Source organism: Lipophrys pholis (genome assembly GCF_963383615.2).
Source record: "Lipophrys pholis genome assembly, contig: SCAFFOLD_24, whole genome shotgun sequence".
Classification (NCBI taxonomy): domain Eukaryota; kingdom Metazoa; phylum Chordata; class Actinopteri; order Blenniiformes; family Blenniidae; genus Lipophrys; species Lipophrys pholis.
The window spans coordinates 39,670-64,772 of NW_028291924.1; the positions used below are offsets into that span (position 1 = coordinate 39,670).

Sequence of the window (25,103 nt, forward strand, 5' to 3'; positions counted from 1 at the left end):
CAGTGTCTATAATGAAATTCTCTATATTTTTCCATCAGTTCCTGAAAATGAAGTCAGTTTTACTGAAACTTCTGGTGAAAATCCACTGAAATGTCAAAACAAAGTGTCTAAATCCTTTAAAGCTCCTGGCTTGGTGGGACCAGATTGGACCTCTTGGTGGGTTCTGGTCCACGGGCCTTATGTCCTCTGCTGTTATGTGAAAGTCAAACTTAAGGACTGGTGACGTCACACTCCTCCTCCACCCTGTGCTGGAGGCTCCGCCCCTCTGCAGGGATCTTTGGGATCATTATGTTACATTACTGCATGGAAGTGAAGCCAGAGTGTTTTATGAAGTAATCATGGAACCTGATTGGAACTAACTTCACTTCCAGGTCTTGTATGGCGTTCTGACCGCAGGCTGAGGTCTGCATGAGGCAGCAGGGGGCGCTCCGCTATGAGACGCATCATTAATAGAACTTCTTTCTAATGAAGCCAGACTTTAGCTTCATCAGTAACGACTAAACAAACCACATACTACTGGAAAGGAAAGCTTGGATTTGGAGCCATAAAATGATCCTTTTAACGGCTTCATGTGAAAGAAAAGTAGAATCAGAGTGTTTCTGTAGGTTGTCATTGTCCCTCATCACGGTGTGTTAACAGTTAAATATGTGTCTGTGCACAGTGACGTGTCTGCTCAGTACAGGGTGGAGCTCTTACCGCTCCACCCCTCACAGGTTCTACTGGAGTCACAAGAAGTTGGAGGCGCATGGAGCGGTGACGTCAGCGTGAACAGGGCCGCTCGGAGGGGCCTGGAGGCTACAATGACGTCATTCAGCCGCACGGAGCCGTACAGAGCTCGCGGACACGTCAAGAATAAAACAGGCTTTATGGATCAGTGGCGCCACCTGCTGGAATCCTGGACTCACTGTGAGTACAATTCTTTTGAAGGTGTGGAAAAAATTAAAGTTAAAGCCTTGGGCTGCTGTTTCTAGAGCTACAGACCAGAACTAATCATAGAGCTACACAGAAAAGAATCCTCAATGAACATACCTCTCTCCCTCGTCACAGTTGCATGTTTACAAACTCTTCACAAGAGGGCAGTGTTGCACCACAAGTCTGTGTGTGTGTGTGTGTGTGTGTGTGTGTGTGTGTGTGTGTGTGTGTGTGTGTGTGTGTGTGTGTGTGTGTGTGTGTGTGTGTGTGTGTGTGTGTGTGTGTGTGTGTGTGTGTTCCGTCTGCAGCCAGCAGCCCTGAGAGAGAATCAGCACTGCTGATGTGGACATCAAGAAGAAATGATTGTTAAAGGAGAACCGTTTCAAATAAAGACAAAGTGTCGCGTCATTCAAAGCACAAAACCTTTAAACTGGAGGAGGAGGCGGAGTCTGTGTTTAAAACTTTGACGGCTAATAAAAACAGAACCGCTCCACCACTGAAAGTGATATTGGGGATTATTGAGGAGGAGAGTCTCCTCTGTCATTTAATGAGTTTCTGAAGTCGATAGATATTCGTGCTCAGAGTAGCTAGTGTTTGAAAATCTTATTTTGAAAGGCAAATTGTGGCCTTCCTGTCAGATTTAGGACACGGGTCCCAGCATGTGAATTGTCGGGCTCGATGAAACGAACAATTGACTTTTGGTTTGATCTTTCTACGACATTCCTACGGGCTGTGGTCGCTGTTTTGGTTTCTCTAGGAGGCGCTAGAGAGTACATTTTGGCTCTCTGGGGGTTAATGAGCGTGCCAAAATTGGTGAGTTTTTGAGCATGTTTAGGGTTTTTTTATACAGGTTTTTATTTTTTTTTTACAAAAAACTAATAAGAAACATTCCAAATACAACAGGGTCCTGGCCTCCAGGTCCAGGCCTCCTTTGGAGGTCCTGGCCTCCAGGCCCAGGCCTCCTCTGGAGGTCCTGGTCTTTCTGCTCGGTCCCTCATAATGGTGACTTCAGCTCAAACATCGTCAATTAAAAAAAGCTTTTACTGCCAGAGTGCAGAATACCTGTGGATGTTCCAGCCCTTGGTTTGGCATGCTGCTCTGATTTTAATTTTTAGTTTAAAAGGCTCAAACAGAGTTGTACTTTTCAGGCGAAAGCAGTAGTGTGTTACTCTAAAAGGCCAGCAGAGGGCGCATGGCGATTGAAGGAGCCTAAAAGCTGCACAGAGGCAGCAGCATATTAAATCCTGCAGCCGAGCCAAACCCCAGCTCAAGTGGTCTGCCTCTTTGTTTCCTATTACAGGATGGAATCACACCCCTACATGACACACACTGGGTCAGGGGGGCAACAATGGCAGAGTGAGGGAGAGTTTGGAGCTCCAGCTGGGAGATCAGTGACTCTTCATCCAGGAGAGATCAGCCTGCTTTGAAAGCTGAAGCTCAACATGGAGCGTGTCAGAGGTTGACGGAGAATTCTCCACTGCAGCACCTTGCTTCTTCTACCAAGCTTTGAAATGTGGAGCTCCACACGGCTCTGCCACAGTCACAGGACTAAAGCCCAGAGAAGAAGTCTCAGTTTCTCATGGAGATCCTCAGTGTGGATCATCTCATATCAGCCTGATGTCTGACCTTTAGTGTCAACACAACTTTCACTGCACACAAACTCAAACATGGAGTCTGACCTCAGAGTCTCCAGACTACAGAGTGGACTCTCCAGAAAACCACACAGCTGCTCAACTCCTGAATCCTGCAGCTGGTTCCTACTCAGGTCCAGATGTTTCAGATGTTTCAGGAGGGAGGGGTTGGACTTCAGAGCTGAGGCCACAGAAGAACAGCTGATCTCTGACAAACTGCAGTTCATCAACCTGAATAAAGAGAGAAAGAAGTGAGATTAGAGGACAAAGTTTGATGTTGAAGTCATTGAGACTGAAGAAGGTTCAGACTGGAAGAGTTTAGAAATGTAAAGTCCAAACAGCTGAAGCCACCAGGAGGAGAAGAGTCTCATCAACATGCTGATCACTAACATGCTGCAGAGCTCAGTCCATCTCTGTCCTCCAACATCTGGATCACAACACACACACACACACACACACACGCACGCACGCACGCACGCACACACAGTTATTGTGTTTTTATTCTTTCCTAAATGTTTTAAACTCTAAAAGTTTATCTTTAATGTTGAACAAGTGTGAATATTTCATTCCAAACTCTTCTATACTGAACTCCAAACCTTTCAACATTTGTTTCCTGAATATTTTATAACTTTGGGGTATATCTCAGTGTAGCTGTTGGTAAAATAAAGGGTTAAACATAGAACTATACTACATAGAACTAGTGTTGTCACGATACCAACATTCTGGTAACGATATCGATACCACCATGTAGTTCGATAGGTTTCCAAATAAACAGAGAACACAAAAAATGTCATTAGATACAGCCTGTCTTAAGTACGACCAATGTCTTTAAATGGTTTGTCACTATGCAGTAATCTTTGACAACCTGCAGCCCCTCAACCTGAATAAAGAGAGAAAGTTTCCAGATGTGTGTCAGTAGTTTGGAGATAAACTCAATCACCCTCTTTACTGTTTTCATCTCCATTTAGTCTCAATCTGAAGATTTGGTTTTACATTTGATAATAATTTCTATGATTTCTTCCTTTCTAATGAAATGTCTCTGGGTCTTTCTCTTTACACTCTTTAATAGATTCCATGTGTCTTTAATAGGATTCTGCTTTTCTTACATTTCACCACTTTTATTCATATTTATTTAAATCATTTCTTAGTTGTAGTTAACTTATTTTTGTATTTCACATATTTATGTGCCACTTCTTTAGTTTAGTGTTTTATAGATTCTCTGTATCCTGTATTTTTCCTTTTGACAGAATCTTTTAATCCTTCTTTGATCAATAGATGATCTTTGTTATTGTTTTCTTTGTTTAACATTTCTTCCTAATTCTGCATTTCTTACAGCTTTATTCACATTGTTGTCTAGATATTCTGATTCCCAGTCACTTGTAATAAATAGCTCTTTTCCACCAGCTCCTACTCAGCCTTACTCCACTTGACCCTACTGGCCTTGCCTCTACTCCACTCAGCCTCACTTTTTTTCCATTACAATAGAACGACCACGGCGCGGGCGGAGTCATCGGAGCTTTCTCCGTCATGCACAAGTAATCACCCCGATGTGATGCTTCACTGTCCGATGTTTCTGTTTCACTGGTGCTCCTGTTAACTGGTGACTTCTGCCACAAGCTGTTAGTAGCTACTGATGTTAAAATAAGAAAAACAAACCAGACGATACTTTAAATTCTAATAGAAATGTGGTTAAACAGCGTTCACCAGGACAGCTGCAGACTTTGGTCTTTTTTTTTTTTATTGTGTTCAGGTTTAAAAAATGGTGGGTGAATGAGCAGCCTACCGTCTTCTCATCTTCGCTCGCTTGGAACCTCAGTGTACTACGGTGTACCATGAAAGTACCTGGTAGCAGGGACCATCATGTAGTGGGAAAGTGTCAAAAGTGAGTAGAGTCAAGAGGAGTAAGTCTGAGGAGGTGGAGCAGCACCTTAACCTATTTAAGGTGCTGCTCTGGTGAGGACAGGTAACTTGTTTAGAACGTATTCAGGAGCAACACTGATCAGGTCCAATCAGCAGTTTTTCCTTTGGACATGTCAAAGTATTTATTTGATATCCGCAGTCCAATTGTTGATTCCTGTCCTCAATGACTCGCCCAATACTGAGTTCCTCTAACACAGGGGTGGGCATTCCTGGTCCTCGAGGGCCGCAGTCCTGCACGGTTTCTATGTGTCCTCACATCAAGACAGCTGACAGCAATGATTGGCTCGTTATCAAGCTTTCTGCAGAGCCTCATCATGACAACTCAGTTGGTCTGAGAAGGGAGACGTGGAAAACACGCAGGAATGTGGCCCTCGAGGACCAGGAATGCCCACCCCTGCTCTAACACAATAAATGTTTCCTCCTACTGCCACTCTCCCTGGCCCGGTTCACAAACTGTGTCTGCACACCTGGCATCCATTAGGTGGAGGCTTTAGAACCTCCACCTTGCCCTAGCTCTGTACTCTGGACTGTCTGTATTACAATCTGTTGTCCTGATTGTTTTGTAAACAGTTGATGTTGTTGGGAACACTGGTCGTACATCAGGCAATTTGACTGTTGATGATGATGAGTAACAGTTATATGAACACTTTATTCAGTAATGAGTAATCTAACATGTTACTATTTCCAAACCAGTAATCAGATTAAAGTTACTTCTCCAAATCACCATGCATTACTATTGTAGCATTACTATTGTAGCCTTACTATTGTAGCATTACTATTGTCACGTTACTATTGTAGCATTACTATTGTAGCCTTACTATTGTGGCCTTACTATTGTGGCCTTACTATTGTTGCCTTACTAGTGTAGCGTTACTATTGTGGCGTTACTATTGTGGCGTTACTATTGTGGCGTTACTATTGTGGCGTTACTATTGTAGCATTACTATTGTGGCATTACTATTGTAGCCTTACTATTGTACCGTTAGTAATAAAGCATTACTATTGTGGCATGACTATTTTAGTGTTACAATTGTAGCATTACTATTGTGGCGTTACTATTGTAGCCTTACTATTGTAGCCTTACTATTGTGGCATTACTATTGTGGCATTACTATTTTAGAGTTACTATTGTAGCGTTACTATTGTAGCATTACTATTGTGGCATTACTATTGTGGTATTACTATTTTAGTGTTACTATTGTGGCGTTACTATTGTAGCCTTACTATTGTAGCCTTACTATTGTGGCATTACTATTGTGGCATTACTATTTTAGAGTTACTATTGTAGCGTTACTATTGTAGCGTTACTATTGTAGCGTTACTATTGTGGCATTACTATTGTGGCATTACTATTGTAGCATTAGTATTGTAGCATTACTATTGTAGCCTTACTATTGTAGCATTACTACTGTAGCATTACTACTGTAGCATTACTATTGTGGCATTACCATTGTAGCATTAGTATTATAGCATTACTATAGAAGCATTACTATTGTAGCATTACTATTGTAGCATTACTATTGTAGCATTAGTATTGTAGCAATACTATTGTAGCATTACTATAGTAGCATTACTATTGTAGCGTTACTATTGTAGCATTACTATTGTCACGTTACTATTGTAGCATTACTATTGTAGCCTTACTATTGTGGCCTTACTATTGTGGCCTTACTATTGTTGCCTTACTAGTGTAGCGTTACTATTGTGGCGTTACTATTGTGGCGTTACTATTGTGGCGTTACTATTGTAGCATTACTATTGTGGCATTACTATTGTAGCCTTACTATTGTACCGTTAGTAATAAAGCATTACTATTGTGGCATGACTATTTTAGTGTTACTATTGTAGCCTTACTATTGTAGCCTTACTATTGTGGCATTACTATTGTGGCATTACTATTTTAGAGTTACTATTGTAGCGTTACTATTGTAGCATTACTATTGTGGCATTACTATTGTGGTATTACTATTTTAGTGTTACTATTGTGGCGTTACTATTGTAGCCTTACTATTGTAGCCTTACTATTGTGGCATTACTATTGTGGCATTACTATTTTAGAGTTACTATTGTAGCGTTACTATTGTAGCGTTACTATTGTGGCATTACTATTGTGGCATTACTATTGTAGCATTAGTATTGTAGCATTACTATTGTAGCATTACTATTGTAGCCTTACTATTGTAGCATTACTACTGTAGCATTACTACTGTAGCATTACTATTGTGGCATTACCATTGTAGCATTAGTATTATAGCATTACTATAGAAGCATTACTATTGTAGCATTACTATAGTAGCATTACTATAGTAGCATTACTATTGCAGCATTACTATTGTAGCATTACTATTGTAGCATTGCTATTGTAGCATTACTATTGTAGCCTTACTATTGTACCGTTAGTAATAAAGCATTACTATTGTGGCATGACTATTTTAGTGTTACTATTGTAGCATTACTATTGTGGCGTTACTATTGTAGCCTTACTATTGTAGCCTTACTATTGTGGCATTACTATTGTGGCATTACTATTTTAGAGTTACTATTGTAGCGTTACTATTGTAGCATTACTATTGTGGCATTACTATTGTGGTATTACTATTTTAGTGTTACTATTGTGGCGTTACTATTGTAGCCTTACTATTGTAGCCTTACTATTGTGGCATTACTATTGTGGCATTACTATTTTAGAGTTACTATTGTAGCGTTACTATTGTAGCGTTACTATTGTGGCATTACTATTGTGGCATTACTATTGTAGCATTAGTATTGTAGCATTACTATTGTAGCCTTACTATTGTAGCATTACTACTGTAGCATTACTACTGTAGCATTACTATTGTGGCATTACCATTGTAGCATTAGTATTATAGCATTACTATAGAAGCATTACTATTGTAGCATTACTATAGTAGCATTACTATAGTAGCATTACTATTGCAGCATTACTATTGTAGCATTACTATTGTAGCATTGCTATTGTAGCATTGCTATTGTAGCATTGCTATTGTAGCGTTAGTATCGTGGCATTACTACTGCAGCATTACTATTGTAGCATTACTATTGTAGCATTACTATTGTAGCCTTACTATTGTAGCCTTACTATTGTACCGTTAGTAATAAAGCATTACTATTGTGGCATTATTATTTTAGTGTTACTATTGTAGCATTACTATTGTGGCGTTACTATTGTAGCCTTACTATTGTAGCCTTATTATTGTGGCATTACTATTGTGGCATTACTATTTTAGAGTTACTATTGTAGCGTTACTATTGTAGCATTACTATTGTGGCATTACTATTGTAGCATTACTATTGCAGCATTAGTATTGTAGCATTACTATTGTAGCATTACTATAGTAGCATTACTATTGTAGCGTTACTACTGTAGCATTACTATTGTGGCATTACTATTGTAGCATTACTATTGTAGCATTAGTATTGTAGCAATACTATTGTAGCATTACTATAGTAGCATTACTATTGTAGCGTTACTATTGTAGCATTACTATTGTGGCATTACTATTGTAGCATTACTATTGTAGCATTACTATTGCAGCATTACTATTGTAGCATTACTATTGTAGCATTACTATTGTAGCATTACTACTGTAGCATTACTATTGTAGCATTACTATTGTAGCATTACTATTGTAGCGTCCAGCAGGAAGAGTTTCTTCTCTACAAAGACACTTTATTATTAAACAGAAGCGGCTGCTCGTTCTCTCCTCCAAACTAACAGACACACACAGAGCATGCAGTCTGACCTGACCCGCCCCCTTCTCCACTCTCAGCCAATCACAGACCAACTTGCTCTAATGGTGCGTTCAGGTGACACAAAATAATTGGAACCAAGAAATGTCAACACTAAACTATATCATTGCAACAAGAACTGCAGAGATGTTGAACTCTTTTTGTAGTTTTTTTCTTTTTCAATCAATCAATCGATCAATGAAAGACTTTATTTGTCCCCTAGGGGGGTAATTAAAAGCTTGAATAGCGCAGATAGTCCAAATATACAAATATATAAATAGATAAATAGATAAATAGTGCAACAACAGACTACAACTACATCACCACGTAAATAACTAGCTGCAATAGTAACAATCTGATAATAAAAGCGTGAGTCAGATATAAATACAACAAAGAATGAAGGTCAAAGGTTAAATATGTATCAGCAGGTGCAGGAGGCAGTGGTCAGCAGAGCTTTTGGCAAAACCGGTTGTAATTTCTATGTTCAGAGGATGGGGTGTTGTCGGCAGCTGTTAATAAATGTGTAATCTAACTTAGTTACTTTTAAAAACAAGTAATCAATAAAGTCACTAGTAATCAGTAATTAGATTACTTTTTCAAGGTAACTGTGTCAACACTGATTAGTATTGATCAAAGAGTCATGGATCATGAAAAAAAAATTGAATCTGATGTGCATCAGAAAACCTCGGGGCACCACCTGTTTAACAGGAAATGATGCCAATTTATATCAGTCTCATCAAGATAGACCAAACAAAACTATTCATTGGAATTTGAAGTCATAGTTAAATTAATATCAATTAACACAATTAATCATAAAGGATGAAGAATTTCAGAGTTCCTGACATAGAAGAGGTCGACATTTCATCCACCCTTGTACACATTAATAAGACAGCAAGTAGTGACAGTAGGATTCCTAAGATTATATTCATTTAAAATGAAAAGAAGAAAACTACACAGGTTCTGTGTGAGGGTCAGAAAGTAAAGACAGTGGTTCATGAAGCTTCATCTGGCCATCACTAGAATAAACTATTCTATTCTATTTTGTCCGGTCGCTGTGCTTCACTCCACTGATTTGACTGGTTGCTTCATAAGAAGTACTGGTCACTGTGAGGCTCTTGCCTCTGCTCTCTCATCCTCCTCTCTTTCCTTGGTGGATCCTCAGCCTCCTAAGTGATGATATTTTCATCCAGCCACAGGAGCACACCTGAAGTGAGTGTTCTGCTGCTGCTGGGCTTGTCTCATGTGTGGTGTTCTTGCTCGTAGTCGTGTCGGTGTCAGAGTCTGAGGCAGAACTCTGTGACATGGAGCATCACAAACACAGTGAGTGGAGGAAGTAAAGCTGCTGCTCTCCACCTGAACTTACACTGGAAACTTTACTTTGTAGTTTTACTTCCTGATTAATAGAGGAGAAAATATCAAGAGGCTGCAGTGTTCTACTGAGAGGTTTTACTGATGTTCTAGAGATGTGAGCAGGAGAACAGAGAGTGGTGGATATTAATGATCAATAATGTCAGAACCTGAGAGCTTCCAGTTTACAGTGAGGACTCTCCAGTCCAGAAGACAGCCGCTTCACTCCTGAATCCTGCAGGTTGTTGTAACTCAGGTCCAGATGTGTCAGACTGGAGGACTGAGAGCTGAGGACTGAGGACAGAGCTCCACAGCTTCTCTCTGACAGACCACAGCTGCTCAACCTGAAGAAGAAGCAACAATGAAAACCAGTTCAATGTTTGTCATGGACTCAGTTCTACATATTGTTCATGACCCACGTACACAGCTTTGTTGGAGGCTTTGACCACTGGCAGCAGCTTCAGAAGAGCCTCCTCTGAAGCAAAGTATTTCTTCAGGTGAAACTCCTTCAGATCTTCTTCTGATGACAGTAAGATGAAGACCAGAGCTGACCACTGAGCAGGAGACAGTCTACCAGTGGAGAGACGTCCTGATCTCAGGGACTGTTGGACCTCCTCCACCAGAGAACCATCGTTCAGTTCATTCAGACAGTGGAACAGATTGATGCTTCTCTCTGCAGACAGATTCTCACTCAGCTTCTCCTTGATGTACTGGACTGTTTCCTGATTGGTCTGTGAGCTACTTCCTGTCTGTGTCAGCAGACCTCGGAGGAGACTCTGATTGGTCTGCAGTGAAAGACCCAGGAGGAAGCGGAGGAACAAGTCCAGGTGTCCATTTGGACTCTTCAAGGCCTCGTCCACTGCTCTCTGATGGAGATGGTGGAGATTGTTCTTCATCAGGACTGTTTGTTGTTGTTCATCCAGGATGTTGATTCCAGAGCTGATGAAGGTCTGATGGACATGAAGAGCAGCCAGAAACTCCTGAAGACTCAGATGGATGAAGCAGAAGACCTTGTCCTGGTACAGGCCTTGCTCCTCTTTAAAGACCTGTGTGAACATTCCAGAGTACAGTGAGGCTGCTCTGAGATCCAGGCCAGACTCTGTCAGGTCGGAGTCATAGAAGATCAGATTTCCTTTCTGCAGCTCATCAAAAGCCAGTTTTCCCAGAGACTCCACCATCTCCCTGCTCTCTGGACTCCAGTGTGGATCTGTGGCAGCTCCTCCATCATACTTGACCTTCTTGACTTTGGCCTGGACCACCAGGTGGTGGATGTACATCTGAGTCATGGTCTTGGGCAGCTCTCCTCCCTCTCTGCTCTTCAACACCTCCTCCAGAACTGTAGCAGTGATCCAGCAGAAGACTGGGATGTGGCACATGATGTGGAGGCTTCGTGAGGTCTTGATGTGGGAGATGATCCTGCTGGCCTGCTGCTCCTCTCCGAACCTCATCCTGAAGTACTCCTCCTTCTGTGGGTCAGTGAACCCTCGGACCTCCGTCACCATGTCGACACAGTAAGGAGGGATGTGATTGGCTGCTGCAGGTCGTGTGGTGATCCAGAGGCGAGCAGAGGGAAGCAGGTTCCCCCTGATGAGGTTTGTCAGCAGCACATCCACTGAGGTGGACTCTGTAACATCAGTCAGGATCTCAGGGTGCTGGAAGTCCAGAGGGAGTCGACACTCATCCAGACCGTCAAAGATGAAGACCACCTGGAGGTCTTCAAAGCTGCAGAGTCCTGCTTCTTTGGTTGGAGTGAAGAAGTGATGAACAAGTCCCACCAAGCTGAACTTCTTCTCCTTCAGCACATTCAGCTCTCTGAAGGTGAATGGAAATGTGAAGTGGACGTCCTGGTTGCTTTGGTCTTCAGCCCAGTCCAGAGTGAACTTCTGTGTCAGGACTGTTTTCCCAATGCCAGCCACTCCCTTTGTCAGCACTGTTCTGATTGGTGGAGAGCTTCCAGGTGAGGCTTTAAAGAGGTCTCCTGGTCTGATGCTGCTTTCTGCTCTGGCTGCTCTCCTGGATGCTGTTTCAATCTGTCTGACCTCATGTTCCTCATTGACCTCTGCAGTCCCTCCCTCTGTGATGTGGAGCTCTGTGTAGATCTGCTTCAGGAGGGTGGACTCTCCTGCTTTAGAGAGCCCCTCAAACACAACCTGGAACCTCTCCTTCAGGGCACATTTCACCTTCTGTTGGCAGACTCCAGCAGAAGTTCCTGAAAAGAAGAAACCAGGAATGAGTTGAGTGTGTTTGACATTGAATGTGAAGATGATAGTGTGTTAGTGGAGATGTTTCTCCTCCATCAGCTCCATCCAGCTCCTCAGTGGAGACCAAACAGCCTCTGATCTGATGCAGATGTTTGCATCACATGAGCAGCAGAGTTCAGGAACTCTCTTTGTGTCTCCTCTTCTCTGCTGCTTGTTTTGGACTTTCTGCCTGTTTCACACTTTCTGTGTCTGACCTGGAAATGACCTGTGTTCTCTGGATGGACTCTGTTTCTGACTGCTTTCTGCTCCAGCTGAGAACATTTCAGCTTCATCTCCATCCTGTGAAATGAGATCAAATCCTCTTACTGCGCCACAGAAGCTCAGCCAGCTCCTCCTGCTTCATCCTCCTCAGGAAGTCCAGGGTGATCCTCAGAAATGACTCTCTGCTGCTCCTCTGCTCTTCATCCTCATCCTCCCTCTCACTCTCTGAGCATGCTGGGTAATCTGGACTCAGGAGCTTCTTCATCTTCTTCAGCTCCTTCTTCATGAAAGTCACCATGTTGTCCTCCAGCAGCTGGAACAGAGAAACATCTGGAGTTGACTTTGAGCTGAAACTGAAGCCAGATTGAGATGTGAGTGTAAATCCAGTGCAGAGAGCAGGATGGACAACATGTGAAGCCAAATCACACTTCATGTGGGATCTCCAGCAGAAGCAGCTTCAAGCATCAGTGAAGCCTGGAAGCTGGATGAAGGTTGGACTGTTTCACTTTGGACCTGAATGGATCTAATAAGCTGAGTGTCTGTTTCATGTTTCAGCTGGAAGTCACAGCAGCTTCTTCTGTCTCATGATGTGACAGTAAAGTGTTGAACGGAGACGTGTTCGCACCATAAATGTGGAGTCCAGATGTCTTTGATGCTGAGGGGCGGAGCCACCAGGGAGAAGCTGGGAGCTCTGCTGGCTCACGCTGCAGAAACATGTTGACTTTGTTAAAGCTGCTGTGTGGTGTGATGAGGAATCCTGAGACAAACACTGATTCTCACCCCTCATCACCACTTCCTGCTCCACATTTAAAGTTATAGGGTTCCTTCTTAGACCGGTCACTCTTCATGGACACACAGCTGGATGGAAACCCAGAGTCAGAGCTAAAAACAAACACAACATCAGGAACAGACTGACTGGAACAATGGAAGATACATGGAAGAACTGAGACTTTGATTCTCTAAGTCAGACTTTGTGAAAATACTGTGAGGATATTTAATAGTTATAAACTGTAGTTCCACATTTAAAGTTACTCTACCAGAAAAACAATCTTCAAAATGTACTTACCATAAAACATCTCCCTTCTGCAGAGAGAATAAACCAAAACACCAAAACAAGACCATCAACACTCATTTGGACTCATTTCCAACCTGCAGTTTCCCAAATCGATCCACCAAAGTTGATGTTTACAAACCAAACATCAAACTGTGTTGATGTTTCCTAACTGACATCATCTTGGGAAATCTGCCACAAGGGTTTCTGGGATATCAAAGATGGCGTCGCAGAAGCTGAAGCAAAATGATCAAGATTGGACCGATTCAGCCCAAAATAAAAGACTGGACTTTCTCAGAGAAAGAGGATTAGAACCTCCAGAATATTCTTAAATGTTGTGAAACTGATCATTAATCAGCAAGAGGTCAACACACTGGTATGTTCCTTTAAATTTAAATGCTGGAATTATGTGTTTGTGTGAGTGTCATGACGAATTCCATTCAGAAAGGTATTAATGTATCAGAGATCAACATCAACAACTGAAACTGGATCCTACATGTTTCATGTTTCCTAAATGGATTCTGGTCAAATAACTTTAAAGTTAAAAAGTCAGCATATTTCCCCCCTGGTAACATCAACAACTGTTGCTCCTCCCTCTCACCCAGCAGCATCTCCACACTGCTCCACACCCTGGTCACCAGCCAGCAACTCTGGAACTTCTTCTCAACCAACATCCAAATCATAAAATCACTGACAACTTTCAAATCTTGTCTTCAAACTTTGAAACCAGCACATTCATCATCAAAATAGGACTTTAGAAAGAGTGTAGGATCAGACTTTGCTGCTCAGTTTGCAGTTTGGACTCTTGTACTAAAATACTGGAAGTGAATCTTAGAGTGAGCACAACTTCTCTCACTCTGGTTTGGAGGAAATAAAATAAAAGAAAGAGTTTCTTACTTTGTGTCTGAAGGTCCAGGTTCAGTACTGAAGACTGGTGGATCAGCTTTGGACCGGTCACTCTTCATAGACAAGCTGCTGGATACTGAAGACCCTGCTGTGTGTCTGAGCTTCTCATCTCTACACACACACACACACACACACACACACACACACACACACACACACACACACACACACACACACACACACACACACACACACACACACTTTGATGACTGTGTGATGAGGAGTCAAACATTTCAACCACCGATGATCCCGTCACTTTCTAATCTATTCCCAACCCGTCACCTGACACTGTCCCCAAACGTCACAAAACCCCGTCCCCTTACTCTCTTCTGATGTGAGGAGGACCACCAGCCAAAACTACCCAGGAGGGGATTCTAGAATAAAGAAGTAGAATCTTCCTGAAAGGCCCAGTCAGTCACCAGATCTCAATCCAATAGAACCTGAATTTCTCCTCTTACAGATTAAACTTGGATTAGAAAGGCCCAGTCAGTCACTAGATCTCAATCCAATAGAACCAGAATTTCACCTCTTACAGATTAAACTTGGATTAGAAAGGCCCAGTCAGTCACCAGATCTCAATCCAATAGAACCTGAATTTCACCTCTTACAGATTAAACTTGGATTAGAAAAGCCCACAAAGCAACATCAAGTGAGCGGCTCTGCGGTGAAGCCTGGAGGAGCATTAAAATAGAGGAAACCCAGCGAGCGCCTGCTGACGTCATGAGTTCCCAACTTCAGCCAGTCATTGCCTGCAAAGGCTTTTCAACAAGTGTGAGAGATGAAGGATTGATTCTCTCTTATTTCATTGGTTCAGGGACTTTTGAGCCTCTGACATGAAGGGATTGTGTTCAAATCCTTTACTTCCTCACATTGTTATGGGATGTTTTAGTTGAAGCCACTGAATTAAAGCTGAAGTCTGGAGGGTTTCATTTCTATTTCCTGTGGTAATATACAGAACAATATGAGACAAACTTTGTCTCTGGACAAATCTTTGTGGACCAAACTGTAAGTTAGTGATGTGGGACGTTTGGACTTCAGTGTCATGTGGAGACGTCCACTTCCTTTAAACTCCCTGTTGGAAAGGTGACACTGCTCTGACCTTGGATCAGGTTAAGAGGAGTTAGAAACTCTGACCTGAAAGACAACACATGATCTTCTAGTCTTTGTCCTTTCCACTGCTTGTCCTTGTGTCTTTCATGATCACATTGGGACTGATCATGGGGACGGTGGAATGTCTCTGCACCTCATGTCCTTTACTGCAGCTCTTTTTCTGCTGCCTGTTGAAATCACTTCAGCTCACTTTGGATGACTTGAAATCACTGAGCCTTGAGACGAGTCAATACAGCAGAGCCACTTTTACTACATTTCATCTTTCTATGGAGTTTACATTTAGTGTCCATTCTTCTGTTTGCTGTTTGACTGAATGCAGGAGGGGGGGACGTCTCTTACCTGTCCACACACTCTGGTGGGTCTTCTTCATCCACGTCCCACATGTTGAGTCAGACAGAGAGAAACACACCAACCTGCTCAACACACACACACACACACACACACACACACACACACACACACACACACACACACACACACACACACACACACACACACACACACACACACACACACACACACACACACACCACGCCGAGACAAAACAGAGAAAGAAGAAAAACAAGAAGCATAAATAATGAACAAACAGAGGAAATAAGATGAGAGAAGAAAATATAGAAACATGAAAAATACAACAATCAATAGGATTATTGTCAGTTGGAGGTTTCAGGGAAAACATGAAGCGTCTGGATGATAAATAATGAGATGATTGAGTCGTGTGTGTGTGTGAGTGTGTGTGTGTGTGTGTGTGTGTGTGTGTGTGTGTGTGTGTGTGTGTGTGTGTGTGTGTGTGTGTGTGTGTGTGTTTGAATGTTTTAGACCAACACAAACATGAGCCAATCAGAGTGAAGGAGGGCTGAAGCCCCGCCCACTGCTGAATGTTTTCAGAGTTTCTCCATGGAGAAGAAAAGAAGTGAAGAAAGGAGTTAAATGGAGGATGAAATGTTTGTCCAACAGGTGAAGAAGAAGAAAGCAGCTGTCAGAGGTTTGTGATGGTGTGAATGAAAGAGAAAAAGAGAAGTTAGAAAGTCTTTTGCTCCGTTGTGGAAGCTTCTAAAGAGCTGACAGATTCTCACCTGAACTCTCTTCTCTTCTTCTTACAGACACTTTTCCACGTGTGAGGAAACTTGTGGAGAGAAGAAGCTGCTCTTCGTCCGTCTCAGTCTGTCTCAGTCCCTCTCAGTCTGTCTCTGATGTCTAACAACCTCGACGTTCTCTGTCCTGCTCTCTCTGACACACCCAGAGAAGGAAGCAGGATGTGGGGCCCAGTGGGGGAGTTGCTTTCACATAAATCACGTGTTTCCTCCGTTCTACTCAGGAAGAGCAGGAATGTTTCAGAGGGGAAGTGATGAAATATGAGCTCCTTTAGGCACAGAAATCACCATTATAAGAACACAAGAATGTGTCTCATTCAGACACAATCATCAATATAAACGGTACAAACCACAAACTGTTTAAATTACTTGAAATATGTGGTTTGATGAAAACAAGACAATATTGTAAAAGTATTGTAAAAACATTTGAATCTGACGTGGCTGTCACAAATACACACCAGTCATGAGAACATAGCCTCTGTGATTTAGAGTCCAAGACGCCTGCAGATAACAGAATGTTGATTCTGAGAGTCTGAGAGTCTGAGAGTCCAGACTCCAGAGTCTAAGAGTCTGAGAGTCCAGAGTCTGAGAGTCTGAGAGTCTGAGAGTCTGAGAGTATGAGAGTATGAGAGTCTGAGAGTCTGAGAGTCTGAGAATCCAGAGTCCAGAGTCTAAGAGTCTGAGAGTCCAGAATCTGAGAGTCCAGAGTCTGAGAGTCCAGAGTCTGAGAATCTGAGAGTCTGAGAATCCAGAGTCCAGAGTCTAAGAGTCTGAGAGTCCAGAATCTGAGAGTCCAGAGTCTGAGAGTCCAGAGTCTGAGAGTCTGAGAGTCTGAGAATCCAGAGTCCAGAGTCTGAGAGTCTGAGAGTCCAGAGTCCAGCGTCTGAGAGTCTTGAGGGAATTCTTTCATGGTGATTTCAAACTAACACAGAATGTTACACTTGAGCTGATTGGACCTTCCTGGTGGATTAACCAGAGTCCTGGACCAGGAATCAGGATCTTCTCTTATGGACGTAACTTCAGCGTAACTCTGAGTTTCTGTACTGCCACGCTGGTTCACTTCTTACCTGGTAACTCACTGTGGGAACTTTCTGAACCTCTAACCTGCTCCGGAGCAGGTTATGTTCTGGATCAGAGACCAAGGAGCATTGAAGCTCCGCCTCCTGACCAATCAGATCTCTTGGATAATGACCAGCCCATTCTAGAAGATTGAGAGGTTCACAGATTGTGAGAGAAGAGAAAGACTTTTTAGAGATAGAGGCAATCTTTTTGACAGGATTTAGGACCCCACCTGAAACGTAACTCAGTCTGTGACTGTGTGAGTGGGTGGGGAGGTAAGGAGGCAATCTGGAGAACCTCATAGAATCACAGAGGAACTCTCATTGCATTGAAGAGAGCACTTCTTGGAAAACAGAAGGATCATTTAGAGTCATTGATGACTTTGTTATTGTTTGGGTTGAACTCCCTCAGAGCGACTGGCTGGATGAGAATTCAGATGAGAGAAGGAAACCTCACCGCCACAGTAATTCATCCCCTCGTCTCTGTCTGGAGGTTTCACTTCATATTTGATGTTTTATAGAACAACCTTGTGTTTCAGTTCTCATTCAAATTAACAAACTAGATTCCCATGAGAGAGAGAGAGAGAGAGAGAGAGAGAGAGAGAGAGAGAGAGAGAGCACATGGGGTCGGGGTGGGAGGGGCTTTTATTGGAAACATGCTGCTGGTGCACAAAAGCAGCGCGCCCACACACTTCCTGTGAGCTCTTGTCTAGAGACACACCACTTCCTCATCCTCATTCCTCAAATACAGAACACACACACACACACACACACACACACACACACACACACACACACACACACACACACACACACACACACACACACACACACAAATAAAGAGCATACATACACATAAATAAACAGCGTACAAACATACACACAAAAAACTCATACGCACATACACACAAGCAAAGAGCACAGTAAGATTTCATTGTGATTTGTGAAATGGAGGAGGAGCGGGGGAGGGGGGTGTTTGTGTTCTTCTTCTCTGCTCAAGTCGGGAGTCGACAGTAGAACAGTGACATTGTAGGATAGGAGTGGTATTACACGTCCAGGCTGTAGAGTTTACCTGCAGACTGTTGCACGTCTTTCATTGTTTCTATTTCTTTTTGCTATTTTTCATGTGATTCATTCATTAGATCTGATTTGATTCTTGGTTGTTTTATTTCCTCTTTTTATTTGATCTACTTCTCTTTGGGCCGCTCCTGTCTTGGCTATTTTCCACTTTCAGTCATTTTAGACATTCTGACTCTCCCGACCTTAGAAATTGTGTCTCTTTTTAGAACTTTTTAGGCATTTTAACCCTTTATAGGGCACTCATTGAAATACTTTGAAATTCAAAAATTCAACTTTGGAGTGTTATTTGGGGACCTAACATGACATAATTACTGTTTTAAAATTTTTGACATTTTTGCATTTTCATGGAGAAAATTTACATAAATGAAGTTACCATATTTGGGTCCTTGCCCGTTAATGGTAAAAAAAAATCCAAGAAGTTTGTATATAAAAAATCCAAGGAAAAAACATATAAGTTGAAAGGAACATGTATTTCTTTAAAATTAGAATAACTTTTAGAACAATACAACATAAGTGCTGATACAGACACCTGCCAACTTACATAGTGTCACTTTAGACAACATTAGGACACTTCTTGAAGTAACGAACAGATATGCTCACTGTCCATGCAGAGGTGGACCTTGCAGACCCTGCAGATCACATTTGCCTTGAGAAAGTTGCCTTTCCTGCTGCAGTACTTGCATGTCTGCCGTTTGGCATGTACAGGAGCATTGAAGAGGAAGAGGTCAAACCACGCAGCCATATTTGGGGTGTGGCTGCGGTGTCCTGGGACAGGTGTCGGGACATCAGCAGTGGTGGCCAGGCTATCAACAGATGAAGATGAACTTCTTCTGGAGCTAGGTGTGACTGGCCTCTGGCTGCTGGCTGCCTGGAATACCTGGATTCTGAACTCTTTCAGAGACTGGGTATTCTCACCAAGGGCCTTACAGGCCCGCTTGTACATGACCCAGGCATTTGTGAGGCTGACATCAATGACATATGCAAACAGATGCAGATACCACCTCTTGGACTTCATGGGGGTGCGGTGGAGGTATACCAGCATATCACTCTTATCAATGCCCCCCATATTGGCATTGTAACTCTTGATGACAGCTGGACAACTCACTGGCTGTTTCATCTTGGTCTCACTGCAGTCCCTGATAACTGAGGACATCGGCTCTACCTGCATGTCTGTTGACAGCAGAGTGAGAGTTTTGTTGTCCTTCCACCTGATGGCCAGTATCCCATCATCACTGGTGACATAGTCATATGTACCACGCCGGACAACCATTGTCCCCATCTCCTTGATAGACTACAGTGGAGGAATATAAGGGTCTGCCACATCTTCATCTTCCTTCTTATCATCGTCACTGATGGCATGATCGGCTGGCATGACAACACTGACCCCCCATTTGCCATAAACCATCTGAGCAGACACTTGCTAACAAATTATCTAATAGAACTGGTATTAGGTCATAAACTAGGAAAAATCTAACAAATTGCTATTTATACCTTTAGGATTTCTAAATTAATGGGTTAAAATTAAGTCTGAATCACTGTATTGCAGGTATTACTGTTTTAAAAACATTTAGCAACATTAAAACATAATGCCCTAACTTGTATTGCCTTATTTGTAAGGAAAATGTGTTGAGTATGACTAGTTAGATGCATCGGGCATATGTCCAAAAAAGGTCACACCAAGCCAATTCTCATTTTTAGGTGAATCGGGCATATGATCATATTTGGCACCCACATTTTTCATGCTGTAATTTCACTCATTTCATGAAGTTACTCACAAATAACACTTATTTCATGACTTAGCACAACTACTCAACATTAAAATGTGTGAGTTTCATCAACTTACCATGGTTAGTTTTGATGTTTCAACTGTAAATGCACAGTAAGTTTAGCCAAATGGCCCCCTTTTTCTGACTTCAGAGAAAAAAGGAAATTGGAGGCCTCCCAGGTCTCTGCTGATTGGTCAAATGTCACAATCATGTGGTCTGTGATATAGAGTAATCTCTGCTGATTGGCTGGGTGAAGACCACATGGTTCTTGATCTCACCTAGGCAAAGTACTGGTGCCAAATGTAATGTGTGTGGAAATTACCAAAAACGGTCACTTGCCCGATAAAGGGTTAAACATTTTCTGACATTTATTTGACTCAATTGCTTTTTCCAGTGAATCATTCAGTACAGCTGTTTAAACGGTTTTGATTTGCTTGTTTGCTTGAGTTTTATTTCTTCATTTGTCGGTGTTTTGGGTGTTTAAACGTCTTATTCTTAGTCCTTTCAGCCATTTAGTCTCTTTTATAAATCTTGTCTTACAGTCCAGACACAGGACCCACAGACAGACACATTCACTTCCTCTTATTAACACACAGAAAGTAGGACTCCAGCCTCAGTGAACTGCTTCCCAGTGGTTTTTCTCAGTGGACACATCAGGGTGGCGGGGACTTAAACACATCAGGGAACACAGTGTGGATGTGACTGCTGTGTTTCTGAATCCCCCTCCCTAATTCCAACACAATAAGGTTCAGAACCTGAGCAGAGAGAGAAAGGTAAGAACCCTGTAAGGGAGATCGATCTGGCAAGTCCTGCAGGAGCCATACGACAGTCGGACTGGATTTTCTTGGAGGCTCATTAGAGCGATGAGGATGTAAACATTTAGTATAATAGTGTAAAAGCTGTTTCTGATCTTCCCGTCCCTAATTACAACAGTGATCAATGAAAAGTTCTGCAAGGGAGATCAGAGTAGATAAACCCTGATAGTAGCAACCTGTTGTGTTTTCCCCGCTGGGTTCTGCTTCTCAGTGGGTTGGGGGATTAAAAGTACGTGTGGAAAAAGGCAACGATACTCAAAAGCATGTGTGGAGTAATGCAGTATTACTAAGAATCAAATTCACCTTGAACCTTTGAATCTGTAAAGAATATTTCCCTTGCTTCCCCGGTGATGTGCAGTTTCAGAGGGATGAATGAAGACAGACAGTGACTTGATGCAAAGGGTGTTTCTTCAAAGCTGCAGCAGGAATTCCATTCTCCATGAACATGTGGACACATCATTGTCTCACCTCCTGCTCCTTACTTAAAGCTCTTCTCTCCTCATCTCCTCTCCCCAAGGTCTGGGTTCGGTGTCAGCCAAACATTTAGAACCAGTAGGATAGACACCACAGCAGCTCCTCTGTAGTCATCAGAGTCCACTAATCACTGATAGAGTGACCCCAGGCTGACAATAGAGCATCATATAGGGCAGAGGGCACACAGGAGTGAGAGGAGACCAGGACCCATCTGTGCATTCCACAGATAAGATCACACAAGGATGGCTCTGTATTAATAAGTCAGAAACCTTAAGAGGCCTTAAGATATTCCATATCAGCCCTGTGAGAAGAAAAAACTTCTTCCTCCAAATAAAGTGTCAGACTTTATATTAAAGCTCCATGTAACACTTCTGGAGTCATTACAGTGCCTAAATCAGTACTAGGGTCAGTGCTAGGTTCGTCTACTGGAGCAGTAATGAGTACCACATACTTCAAAGACCACAGACCAGAGAATAATTTGAATTCTTGCCGGCTTAAGTTTATAAAATTAAAACAGAAACAGCTGACATGTAATTAACAGACAGTTGACATACAATGAACAAGTTCCAATTCCCTTTTTTTTTTTAGAGGAATAGCCCTTTAGGCTTTGAGATAATAGTTACACTTGGATTAGGTTATTTAAATTCAAGGTTTGTCTTTCCACTTTTTCTATCCGAGTTAACTCATGGTTTAGTTTTAGTTAATTTCTTTAGTTCCAAAATTCTAATTCCAGTTGATTAAGGTTCTTTTCAATTATTAACCATTTCAGCTTTGCACAGAAATCAAAACCATAGTTCATTTAACACCATTTTACATTTCATGTATGGTTGACAAAAATAAAAAAAAGGAAAATCACAACTCAAACTAATTCAGCAAACGACTGAACAATCAAATGTCTCTTTTCCTTCATGCATGAATCCTGTGTTTCCCAGAGCGCTGCAGGTTGCAGAGGAGTGTGGTGAAATACCAGTTTTTGATGAACCCACAGAACCTCCAGCAAAAGGGGGTTTGCTTTTCAGGACTCACACAGTTCAATGGTTCCTCAGGTGGCTCGCCATCGGGTTTCCTGAACCTGGAGTCCAAATTCTGACCGAATGTCAGAATTCTCCTTGTCCAACCTTAAAAGGCCTGGTGTATGAACGGGATAATATGCTTAGGTAACTTATATCTCACATTACATGGCTTTTAATTGAAGTAAAAGTCTGTAAAGGTTCCAGCTTATTTGAACTTAATAAGTTCCAATTTACCCTTTGATCCACTAAAGTAACATAAAACAGCATAATTCTGCTATAATGCTCTCCATGTCCACAAAACAAAATAAATAAATTGAAAAGATATCCTTAATATGAAAATAAGTTTGTTTATCCCACTCACCAAGTCCCGTCCAGCAGTGTGTGTAACCATGCACAACCACACTTTCTGCCGGTGGCTGGCTGGCTGGCTCAAGTACTCCTCGACTCTACGTTGTGTTATTTTATTTAATGAGACGGGAGGCTGGAACCGTCTTTGTGTCGTCGTTTATTGCCTGGATATGAAACAACAATTGCTGGTCAGGTTCACGGCTCGCTATGGACGTTTACACACAGCACGCTACAACAGAAATACACATTCATTACCGGAGGCTAACAAGCTAGCCCACAGAGTGAATTAAACACAGATACACATTTAAACTCGTGAGACACACATCAAACACATGAAAAGCAACACTCCGGTAATATACAATACACACACGATTACATAATGAACAAGAATGAACATGAATATAAAGTATTTCTACGCTGTACTGTGCGCAACAACCCAGCTCGTGCACGCCTCCGGTGAACTGACAATGCTGGCCTCTTGGCAGCAGCATATACCTACAATTCCTAAGGGAGGCGCTATAGAGACATTTAAATAATTTCTGAACCCAATTCATAACAAGTGGAATTAAATAACACATAACCCTTGTTACATTAGCAGCAGCAGCAGCGGTGGAGCATGGACGTGACCAGAGGGAGAGAGCAGTGAGAGAGAGGAAGAGTGGAATGAGGAGGGTGAAGGAGAATCAGATGAAGAGGATGATGATGTGGAGCAGGAAGAGAAGGTAAAGAAAGAAAAGAGGCCAAGAGAGAAGAAAGCAGTTCCACCTAGGACCAGACATCTCAGGTCACATCAGGTTGATTCCCCATGTGAAGCTGCTTTTAGCCTCCACATCTGGGTGGAGTGGGGAGTTTGTCAGAACCACTAGATTTTCCTCCTTCAGTAGCTGGGCAGTGTCCAGAGGATCAACCTGTGAGCCGCTGGCTGGACCATGTGGTTCAGCATGTGGTCCAGGCATGTGCCGGAGACCACTCTGATTTAGTTCCGTCTCACAAAACCCCACAGCAGTGCTGCAGGTGTTCCGCAGGTAAAGTGTCCTGCAGTGCTGCAGTGGCAGTGGATGGATTGGTTGATTCTGGGAGCCTGAAAGCAACTTTTCCCCACAAATTGAAAAGTCTTTAAATAAACATGAACATGAATCCAACATGTTGTTGTGAAGAGAAAACTGGAGGCAGACGCCTCACAGGAGCTCTTTCAACCTGGCATTGCTTCACTGGCAGCACAGGACAAGCTTCAACCTGTCCCTCCAAGCCTCCTGCACACAAAGAGGAGGCTCCGCCCCCATCGCTGCTCAGCCAATCACCAGGCCATGTTACATGCTGGCTCTGTCAGGCTCCCCAAGAGAAGATTCAGTCCCAGCTGACTGAGAGCCCAGGCAGCAGGACACAGGAAGGTGTCAGAAAAATACTCTTCGATAGCAGTCTGACAAATATACGGATGAGTGAAGAACAACACACACATCATACAGTTTTGACCTGCAAGGGGAGATGAAGTCTGACTCACTCAGCTTCCTGAATATCTCCGTCCAGCTTCAGTCTCCCTGCAGCTTTTATTCACACAGTTGGTTCACACAAGCATAGGCGTTTCCTGATCTAGTAATCATGAGTGACTCGCAATGCATTTCTATCCCCCGGGCGTCAGTCTGCACAGACAGTTCCAGCAGATTAAGCGGTTTATCTAAGAACACACACACATTGTCCTTACACCCAGTGTTTCTCCACCAGCAGATAGGATTTATGCAGCACAACAATGTCTACAAACACATGAATTAATGATAATAGAGAAGATTTCTCTAACACCTGTAATAATGTGAGTACACAGCTTTACACATTTAGAAAAAAAACTACTTTTGGGATATTCAGGGCCTAATTCTCACACAGTATATCTGCCTACAGTACAAACTAAAGTCAACACTCTTGTTCTGATGGAAATGTCAGGATGAACAGATGAACTATTGAGTTATCAAGATCAAGCTGCAAATCACAAAGTCTTGAAAAAGTTCTATTTTCTTAAACCTAACAGGCCAACATGCGATATTTAAACTTGATTCAAAGTACCTAGAAACTTTACTTTAGATTTATTTTTTTACATTTTAAGCAGCAAATACTGTATGAATTAAAATAAATCACTAAAAATAACATTGATGTAATTTTCATTCTTATGGAGACTCTTCAGAATAAATGTTCCATTTGAAGAAGAAGCAGGTAACACTGCTACATGGACAATATCCAGTGATCAACTTAGCAGGTCCTCCTGAAGGAGAGTGTATTGATCTTCATTAAAGGAAACAACCAGGCTTCTGAGGACACACACTCTTCCTCCTGATGGTGAAGACATCAGACTGAAACAGGAGAAAGACAACAGAGCA

The 25,103-nt window shown here is 42.3% G+C and overlaps 1 protein-coding gene and 1 long non-coding RNA gene across 2 annotated transcripts in view; both read right to left on the reverse strand.

Annotated features, from left to right (window-relative positions):
• Positions 1-25,103, reverse strand: part of LOC308128372 (NACHT, LRR and PYD domains-containing protein 3-like) — a 532,150-nt gene that overhangs the window by 10,182 nt on the left and 496,865 nt on the right. Inside the window, exons 5-11 of the mRNA XM_080494072.1 lie at positions 13,971-14,090; positions 12,803-12,904; positions 12,648-12,726; positions 12,128-12,335; positions 9,984-11,769; positions 9,731-9,904; positions 2,592-2,774 (exon numbers count right to left, since the gene is read on the reverse strand). Coding sequence (XP_080350198.1) covers positions 2,592-2,774; positions 9,731-9,904; positions 9,984-11,769; positions 12,128-12,335; positions 12,648-12,726; positions 12,803-12,904; positions 13,971-14,090 — 2,652 coding nt within the window. The remainder of the gene's footprint in view (positions 1-2,591; positions 2,775-9,730; positions 9,905-9,983; positions 11,770-12,127; positions 12,336-12,647; positions 12,727-12,802; positions 12,905-13,970; positions 14,091-25,103) is intronic.
• LOC308128389 lies at positions 21,863-24,307 on the reverse strand. The gene is made up of 3 exons (XR_013936562.1): positions 24,239-24,307; positions 22,751-22,901; positions 21,863-22,504 (listed from the first exon to the last, which is right to left on the reverse strand). It is a non-coding gene; the product is annotated as an uncharacterized lncRNA (long non-coding RNA).